The 10,332-nt window shown below is 36.8% G+C and overlaps 1 protein-coding gene across 1 annotated transcript; it reads right to left on the bottom strand.

Annotated features, from left to right (window-relative positions):
- Positions 1–2,860: 2,860 nt before the first annotated feature.
- LOC121973459 (peamaclein-like) lies at positions 2,861–3,444 on the bottom strand. The gene is made up of 2 exons (XM_042524883.1): positions 3,293–3,444; positions 2,861–3,204 (listed from the first exon to the last, which is right to left on the bottom strand). Exons 1-2 carry the CDS (start codon positions 3,387–3,389, stop codon positions 2,996–2,998), a joined length of 306 nt encoding a protein of 101 aa, XP_042380817.1. The 5' UTR covers positions 3,390–3,444; the 3' UTR covers positions 2,861–2,995.
- Between the last annotated feature and the right edge of the window lie 6,888 nt (positions 3,445–10,332).

Here is a 10,332-nt window from a genome sequence, read left to right as displayed (position 1 = left end):
AGCTCATGGAATATGTGAAGTTTTGTGGATCAAAAGACTATTATTGGAATTGAAGATATCAGAGTTGGCGCCAATAAAGATGCACTGTGACAACAGAGCAGTAATTTCAATTGCACACAATCCAGTACTTCATGATCGCACAAAGCATGTGGAAGTCGACAAGCACTTCATCAAAGAAAAAATAGACAATCATGTGATTAGTGTGGACTATATTCCCACCATTGAACAGGTTGCTGATCTACTTACAAAAGGGCTACACAAGAGACAGTTTGAATGTCTAGTAAGCAAGCTGGGTATGGAAGATATCTTTAAACCAGCTTGAGGGGGAGTGTCGAGAATATAGATTATTTAGGAAAGCTCTGAGGTGTAAATTATGCTAGCTAGCTGTCTTGATTATTTTTAGCAAGCTTTAATTAGTTTTAATTAGAATTAATTAGCATTAATTATTCTTAATTGCTGTAAATCATTGAGCTGTAATTATGTTGTAAATTATTATAAATACAATCTCAATAGGAGAGATCATTATGCCCTCAAGTCATCTCTTTCAAGTCCTTCTGGATAGGTACGCGGCGACTTCGACGGAAATTGATCTAGGTATTTGCCAATACAACTCGGATATCTTGAGCAACGTGTGATTGTTACATTAGTCTTTCGATCTTGGTTCATGCTCTTGTTGTTCCTTTGATGATAATGCCAACAATTGTGACTAGTAGAAGTTGCCTTGATTTTCCACAACTCAGAAACTCTTTGGCCTGAAGAGGGCAAAAAACTGTGATGATTTTTATGATAGAGGAACAATTCTTATCAAAGGAAGATTAAAGTAGTGCATAAGGTACGCAAAGATTGATGAGTAATCATGGTGATAGTATAATGGAGTAAATATGCACCATGTTAGAATTACTGAGGTAGACTATAACTACTCAAATTTCCTAGATCATGGTGGCTAATTATTAATTAGGGCAATGCATGCTGATCAGTATGGTGATATGGTTCGTTGCTTGGGATTTTACTTAGGCCGCTATTTGTTAACATAGTGATTAGAAGGTAAAGGTCCTTATATCTGCTATAAGTATTGGATGTTTGCCCAATATTCTTTCAAGATTCTAGATTAAAATTTATGCTGTCTAACAAGAGAAGAATTCTTCACTTTGTAATTGCACATAACTCTATTAATCTATTTGTTGCATCACTTCTTTGTCACATATAAAAGATATATTTACAAGGAATGGTTCGGAATGTCTCAACAAGAAGCTATGGCACATCTCATAGACATAGCTCTGGCTTCGCATTCTGAATTAAAGATGTTGCATTGTCTCAGAATATCCTTTCACATCATTAACGACTTCATTTGCCGAGAAACAAGGTGAGGAGATTGCTACTCTAAAATCACATAATGTCACAGCTGAGTCTGCTGAAGGTTCTCGTTCCGATCAATGGCCCCAGCCTAGTACTATTTTAGCTGATAACCCTGCTGATGATGGCTATAATTGGTGTAAATATGGCCAGAAGATTGTAAAAGTCAGTGAACATGAGTTACTATAAATGCAGCAATTTGAATTGTCCAGTCAAGAGCGTTCTGTAGATGGTCAAATTATCGAGATAGTTTATAGGGAACAGCATAATCATCAGCGTCCAATGCCAAATAAGTGTTCCAGTGGTGGTGGGAGTTTTCCCCCTGGATCAAATCAAATCACTGATAGTCTTAACAATCATGCCACACCTGAATTGAGTTTTCATGATCCTCAAGCAAACCTCGGAATATCAAACGAAATATCTGCTGCTACATCAGCTCCTAAAATGGACCGAGAATCCTAACTATGAGACACCTGATATGTCGACAATGAAGAAGTATCTGAAATTAATGGCAATGGAAGGGGCAACCAGAGTAGCAATGCTAAAAGACAGTAAGTAGCATCTACATACTAACCCTTCGTTTATATATACATATTATACTCTTCAATTTATTGATTATATTTCTGCTGGTTGATAGGAATGTATCTGATTCTAATCAAAAACCAACATCAGAATCTAGGATCATTGTGCAAACAACAAGTGAGGTTGATCTTTTGGATGATGGTTACAGATGGCGCAAGTATGGGCAAAAAGTTGTGAAAGGGAATCCCCATCCAAGGTAACACCACCTCATACATAATTCAGCCATGTGTCTAAGAAAACATCGTTCTTATGTGTCTAGATACTTGGAACTTGCAGAAGCTATTACAAGTGCACTTTTCTAGGATGCAGTGTTAGGAAGCATATCGAGCAAGCTGCAAAAGACCCCAAAGCTGTCATAACAACATACGAAGGTAAACATAACCATGATCTACCAGCTTCAAGGACTAGCAGCAATAGCATGGCCGATCCTGGTACTGCCTCTACAATTATTTAAAATTGCAGCTCTAGTTTGCAAGTTATCCATAGTTCCGCAAACTTCAGAGATAATGATCAACACTAATTTCAACTAGTTTACAGGTCAGAGATGAACATGAAGTCAAAAGATTCTATTCCAATTTACTCAAAGTTAGCATGCTGAATCAGAATAACAAGGAGGACGTCACTGGGTTGCTACTTTTCTTCTGTTCTCTTTTTATTGATGTTTAAAGTCTTAATTTATGTAGTTAGTTGTTTTGCTAAATCTTTCTCTGTTCACAAATAGACACTTTAAAATGGCTATAGAAATATCTGTATATTGTATTCTTACACCAAAAAATTGATTATGGTTTACTTGAATATATACTACCAGAGTTTATGTAGCAATTGGTGTATGCTTTGCAATACAAATGAATAAATGATGTTGATTTTTGGCCATTTTATCTGTTTCACCCTTGTTAAATTTTAAAGAATTAATAAAACCTTGGAGTTTTAGTGATGAAAATGATCTCACTGATATTTTCCATGGGCTACATAAAGTCATAAACCACATTCCATCACTCACTTCACTGATGACAAACCATTCTTTTACTTTTAGTTGCAGAAACTGGATAGGATCAAGCGTTCATGGGCACTTGGGTTTGTTCTGGTTGTTCTTGCTGTTCTTGTTGTTTTTGGCGACCTTGTCCCTGTAACAAGGGCACTCATCCTTGTTGCCGTAAGTCCCCGAGGGCACACACTTGCAGTCCTCGCAGCACATCCCGCAGTAGTTGAGGCACCGGTCCATCATCCCCGCCTTCGCACACCTCACTTTGCACTTACCCTCACAAAACGCTGAAACACAAATTCAAAAGAAAAATAAAAAATTTCAAAAAAAAAAAATACAGATGAAGAAGAAAGGAAAGTTGTAAGAACTGTTTGCCTGAGCCAGCCATGGCAGCTTGGAGGAAGGAAGAAGCGAGGAGCAGAAGCAGGAAAACAGTGGTCGCAGAGAAGAGCTTCATGGTGAAATGAAGCATGGCTCAGTTAGTGGAGCACTGATGAGCACTTATAGGAGACGTAAAATAGTAAAGAAAGTGAATTGTTGGGCTGGCAATGGCACGGTTGTCTCTGAGGTTTATGAGAGGAGGACAGAAGTAGGTGGTGCAGTAGTGAAGCGCGCAGAGAGAATCTGAATTAAGTTAAGAAAGTTGGTGACAACTCTTGCACACCTGGATTGTGCTTTCATTGAAGTAACATAGCTGGTCAATAACAATAGGGAATCACTGAACTGATGTCTGATATTAAGTAATGTTTAATCTGTTAAATTGCTGATAATTTTCACATGCCAGTTTTTTTACTAACAATTGATTAACTTTATTTTTTTAAAAAATTCGTTTTATAGTTTAGATGTTTTCAGGACTGACACTGTGACAGAAAGATTGCTTCATCTTTGTCTATCAGGCAATGCTGATGCTTGATGCCAACCAGATTTTAGCTGTGTATCTTATCCTGTGTAAGAAGCCTACCCATAGTAGGATGGTGATCTTATACAGGAACAATTTGGGGTCACAGGATGAGATCAGTAGGTTCGGATTGTAGAACCCTACCAAAAATATATGAACTTTTATCGTTGAATATTATTATAATTATACATGATTAGTAATTATAAAAAAAATGATTAAAACATCATTTGCATATAATTAGATTATAATTGATATTGGATAGATGACATTATTACTATATAAGTTTAAATTAGCGACTAATTTAACTAGCATTCTACTATAGTAATATTCAGTAATATTTGTATTTTTATATCATAAAATGAAAAATTATAAAATCTAACACTTAGGGTCTGTGACCTCTGGGTAAAAAAAAAAAGTCACAAGATGACCTAGTTTAAAGGCCAACAACCGATCCTAAGCAATCCCAATGATTCTTATTCGGCTCCACCTCAAAAGACAATTCCAAACGATCTAGAACGATTTGGTACTTTCAAATCTTAGGATCGTGTGATCCTACAATCTAGATTGTAATTTTACAAACCATGATCAACCCTCTAGTTCTAATTCGACTTTTAAAATATTCATCCGCTTTAAATTTTTTACTTAATCCTTAATTGTTCCTCCAAGTATTTTATCATTGCGTCTACTTGTGAGAGTAAATCTCTTCTATCTATTTAGGCGCTCACAAGGGTAGGGATGTGCAAGTGATGGCTTAAGATTAATAAAAGCACTTCCACTCAATGCATTGCTCTGCGACATTTAGCAGAAGCAAATACAGAACATTGCCAATGAATACACTTTCTATCACAAACCAAGAACGAGCTCAAATCATAGATACACTTCATATCTCACAACTTCTGATCAGGGGAGCTGTCGAACCAAATTATATGAAGCAACATTTCCTCCCCATTTTTTTTTTTTTTTTTGCCTTCAAGAACTATGCACAAATCCTTCTACAGCAAAATCATCCATGAAGCTTCCTTTGCATGCTTCTGAGCTTCTCTGCTGATCAAGGCCATCAGCAACGATTGTGGATGGGATCAGATCCCCTTCGAACTCTTCGCTCGCACGATGCGCTAGGATCAAACACTGATGGCCCTGCAGCTGAATTCTTCCTCGCATCGAGCTTCCCAGAGGAGATTCTCACATCAGCTCTCTTCTCAGGTTCTTCCTTCCATCTGATGCCACACACCTTCTCTGGCTTGCAGGTCAATAACAAGCCAAAGCAAAGAAACATAAGGAGCCTCATTGTTGCCAAAGAGACAAGAGACACTTCTTGGGCTTCATGTGCTGCATGCCTGTACATATAGTCATCTGGCTTCTGGTCTAAGAGAAAAAGAACAAGAAATAAAGAAGAATGACAAGGAAAAAAAAAACAGATTCACCTCAATCATTTGTCTGCAACTGAAGCTGGTTTAAGGCTGTTTTAGAAGGTTCTGTATCTTATGGCAACAAACTCCATGACAAGTGTTTTTCAGTTATAGTTCCTCCCTTGTTATTACTCTCTCACTAAGCAACCATTAAAGAAAGGCTGTCTCTTTATCTTTTCTGCATCGGTCTTGGTCCAAAGCGAGCAGGGAAGCCTAACTGAAACGATCAGGCATCAGGTATTTTTTTAGCTTTTTTTTCTTCTGCAAATAAATAAATAGACTTTGAAATAAAGCAAAAGAGCAAGAGCAGCAGGTGCTTTCACAGCCCACAACGCAGTTAAATATTTTGAACAGATGACTGCTCTAATGCAGGAACTCTTAAGATATGCATGTTCTTGTTGTGGAATAAAGACAACAGTTGAACAAAAAAGCTATTTAAACAAGCGTGCATGAAATAAAGTGTTTTGGAGAGCTAGTCCTTCTCCTTCCTGCTTTATGAGTGAAAATCATAACAATCCTGTTATGATTGCAAAGGGATAAAATACATGTAATTGCATTAATTATATAACCGAGATAGGTTAAACACATTTTGTAAGCTTGATAATGTAGGTGAATAAGAGCTTTGAGCATTGTCAAAGTTGCATTATCAAAGAATTTCTGAGTGGGAAGAGAAGTGACCATGTTGGGGATCTTGAGCTTTGGCACTGTATAGCAGTCGGCTTGCTATAGATTTTTTTTTAATAAAAATTAAAAAATTATTCTTAATTATTATTTTTTTAAAGGATGACTTTTATTTTTTAAAATTTAAATAATATTTTAATATATTTTTCATTCTTATATATTTATAGTAGTTATTAATATTGTAGTAGTTATTAAATAACTGTTATAATAGTTTTAAATGATTTTGATTATGTTGTAGTGTTTTGATTAAATTTAAATAATTTAATTAAATTATTTTAAAAAATTATATATAAAGTGTTATGTATATAATATGTTTATAAGCTAAATCGATTTATATCATACTAAAGAGTTCTTCTAGACAAGATTGTCCCTTCTATAGAATTAGGATGTATTTTAATTTGTCAAAATCTTGATTTCATATTAAATTTAGGATACTATTTGAGTTTTGTATTTTATTTAAGAGTTGGTCTTTATATGATATTTTATAATTGTCTTCTTGACAATTGTCATTAAATCATTTATAATTAAATATCATCTTAATTGTCTATGTTCTTGTTCAAATTCTTTATTGACTAAAAAAGTCACGCTCCAATGTCTAGAAGTAGATCTCTTGATTGCTCCAAGGCTTGTTAATTGTTTGATATGCATAACACATTCTTCACTCACAATTAGTATATCTTAAGTCTTTGTGCTTTTATTGTGAGGTCAGGGTTTATGGTTGGTAATATACAATATATCTTGTCCCTTTCCTAGTATTTTGTATGGTTGTTTCTTATAATTTCTAGTTTTTCTATCCCGGAAATTAATGAATTCAAATTTGGTTGTGTATTGATCAAATGAAGTAGATATGTTGAAGTGAGTAATTCACATGGAATCTCTAAGTCCTAAGTACTAAGTTCATCTTCATAAGATCCCTTTCTATACAAAGGTTCGTGCAGCCCAGTGTTTCTAGTTTTTCTGTAGTTGTGAAGTTGTTAATGAACAAAAACCTTTGCATGGATTTTTGTTATTGCTATTGCAATGACATACTTTATTCGTAAGAATGATGTTAGGAGTAACAAGAGTAAAAAGAAGACGTAGAGGGAGCATCAAGAGAGGGGCGTTTGTGCACAGAGGAAGGATGGTCATAGACAATGAGAGAGACAATAAAGTTTAATAGAAAAATCACATATTTGTTTGTAAGTAATAAAGCTATCAGGAGCAATAAGAAAGTTCAATCCTAAAATTAAGTGAATATTTGGATGTAATAGAAATTTAACCTATAATTTGGGAGGAGAAATAGGGTTATTGAAGGTGCTACAATTAGTATAAAATTTTAAATGAGTGTTGGTGACAAATTAGTGCACAATAGTTTATGGACATCAAATTTAGTACTGACCAAATGTTAGGTAGCCTTTTTAATTAGTTTTAGAGGTAAAATAGTGAGAATTAGTAGCTCCACTGTTAAAGAATGCATGAAGAGTAAATTCAAGGTCATGTATGTTGACTAAGCATCAGACTCGTATATCAACTGTGCATTCGATATTACAAATATTAAGAGTTTTTATAAAAAAAATCATATCAATGTCAGAGGTAGGTTCTTGTATAATAAATCCTTTGCTTCTGTTGTCAAGTATAGGTTTAGAGTCTTATTTAAGACTTGTGAGCTCAGCTTCTAATAAATCAAGTCTAGTTTTAAGTACAAAGTCTCTAGTCTCAAGTAGTCCATTTCTTGTACTACCTCAAATAGTATGAACAGTAGGACTTGTGACTTCAAAGATCTGCTCTAATCATATATTGCAATATTGCTTCTTGCAAAGTTTGAGAGTTCCTCCTTTTAGTATAGGGGAATCAAATCTATATATAAAATAAGGAATATTATCAGTTTCTTCTTTAAGTAATCATTCATGAGGACATGTTTGTTGATCAAATCTTAAATATGTTAAGTTTTAAGGTATATACTAGTGATACATTACGTCACAATCTTCTAGTGATGCTGAAGAAATAAGTTGACTAATGTATAGTTCGAACAAGAAGGGACTTCATATTTTCAACTAAAATGATAGAATAAATAGAAGATGTATGAAATGCATCTGATTATACTTCTACTAAGTCAAAATTTGTGTAACCTACCAATTGGCTTCTCTTGCTATACAAATTATTTCTCTTGGGACAACGAGAGGATAAGTGTTCAAGTTTATTACAAGCAAAGCATGTTATGATATTGCCATACGTTTTTTTTGGTTTGAATTTTCTAATATGTTTTTCTTTATTAAGATACAACTTTTTAGCCTTACTTTTCCTGAGATAGTAGGTTTTCTTTGGTTGATATTTTGGTATAGGAGTTATAGGTTTTCTCTTTGTATGTCGATCTTGATTTGTAGACACATATTGTTGGGGCGTATAAATCTAGCTAGATAAATCATATTGTTGATTTTTAAATTATTTTTTATTTGAATATAAGTACATTTTTCTTTTAAATTTGGCAAAGTATATATATATATATCCAAAGAAGTTGGTTACTTCGTCTCATTTATTCATTAAGTTGAAGTGATGCATCAGTGCTAGCTTGTTTAATTTTTTGCTTTTATTTTAGTCTTAGATGTTTTGTTTCAATTTTACTAAATACGCTGATAGGATCATGATCTTATCTAATCATGAGATTTAAGTTATCTACTAAACTTTCTTCATCTTGAGAGGTAGAAACTTGATATCTTGAGAATCTAACAGATATTTTATCATTTATATCCTTATATATTATAGAAGTTGTTGGTCTAAGTGTTATTTCAAGATTGTCGAAACTAATAATCCATACTAATCTTACTAAAGTTTCCGAGTTAAAATTGTTAGGATCCTTCGTACGGAGGCTAGAGAGGGGGGGGGGGTGTGAATAGCCGACCCCAAATTCGCTTTCTTTCTACAAATCGAGTTAGCAGCGGAAATAAAACAGTAGAAAGGAAACGGTGAGAAGATCAAACCTCAAACTCGATGGATGTAACGAGATTCGGAGATAAACTCCTACTCCTCGGCGTGTCCGTAAGGTGGACGAAGCCTACCAATCCGTCGGTGGATGAGTCCCCGGAGAACCGGCTAATAAATGCTCCTTGTGGGTGGAGAAACCTCGCCACAATACTTGTAACAACAAGAAAGGAGTACAAGGAAAGCAAGAAGCAAATACAAACAACAATATGAATGCAACACTCGCTTGCCTTCTCTGTCGATCGGAGGCGATGAAGCAGCAACTTCACAACCCAAACACAGCAGCTGATCGACGACTGGAAACTCACGCGAAGCTTCGGAAGCGAGCTCAACAAAGCTCAGAACCTCAGAGCACAGAAGCAGAAGCTTCAATCCAAGGCCGAACAAGAAGTAGAAGTAGTTCAAAAGTTGGAGGCTCGCAGCAGCAGCCCTCCTTTTATAACCTGCGAAGAAAACGAAGAAACACAGAAGAAATCTAGCCGTTGCGTCGCAACGGCTAGTACGCTGATCGGTCTGCAGGGTTCATATGGATCGGTCCACGGACCGATCCATTCCCTAGCCTTCGTTCTGTTCCGTCTCGATCGGTCCATGGAGATTCTCTGATCGGTCCACCGATCGATCAGGGAACCTCTGATCGGTCGTAGACCGATCAGCTTTCTCTCGAACTTCTGCGCCTCTTGATCGTTTGTCCGATCGGTCTCGGGCCGATCAGATAACCTGATACTCTGGATGGTTACCGATCGTGCGGTGGCCGATCGAGCTATCGATGTATCACCGGATCGGTCCCGCCGATCCAAACTCGACCCTAAACCTCGAGCTTACACCAACATCCGGTCAACCTTTGTGGTTCATCATTCCTAGCATCTGGTCACTCCCTTGACCTGCTAGAATTCTCCACCAAGCTTGGTTAATCCTTTGACCCACTTGGGCTTTCCTCTTCGTGCCAAGTATCCGATCACTCCCTTGATCTACTTGGACTTCCCAACACCAGATGTCCGATCACCCTTGATCCATCTGGATTTTCCCTTGCCCGGCTTCACTCACCAGGACTTTCACCTAGCTTCACTTACTAGGGTTTTTACCTGGCTTCACTCACCAGGATTTCCAATCTGCCTGGCTTCACTCACCAGGACTTCCAAACTGCCTGGCTTCACTCACCAGGACTTTCCCGAATGTCAGGCTTCACTCACCAGGACTTCCACTTTCACCTAGCTTCACTCGCTAGGATTTTCACCTAGCTTCACTCACCAGGACTTTCCACATCCGGTCCAGAGAATGAGCTACCGAGCCCTCTCTGACCACAGTCCGGAGAACGAGCTACCGAGCCCTCTCCGTCTTCCCATGTGCCAAGCTTCCATACTTGGACTTCTCCGTGCCAAGTCTCCATACTTGGACTTTCTCCCGTGCCAAGCTCCCTGCTTGGACTTTTCCGAGTCAGGTCAACTCACCTCGGGTCAACCAGGTCAACC

Source organism: Zingiber officinale, chromosome 4A (genome assembly GCF_018446385.1).
Source record: "Zingiber officinale cultivar Zhangliang chromosome 4A, Zo_v1.1, whole genome shotgun sequence".
NCBI classification, from domain to species: Eukaryota; Viridiplantae; Streptophyta; class Magnoliopsida; order Zingiberales; family Zingiberaceae; genus Zingiber; species Zingiber officinale.
This window is presented reverse-complemented; position numbering and strand designations above follow the sequence as displayed.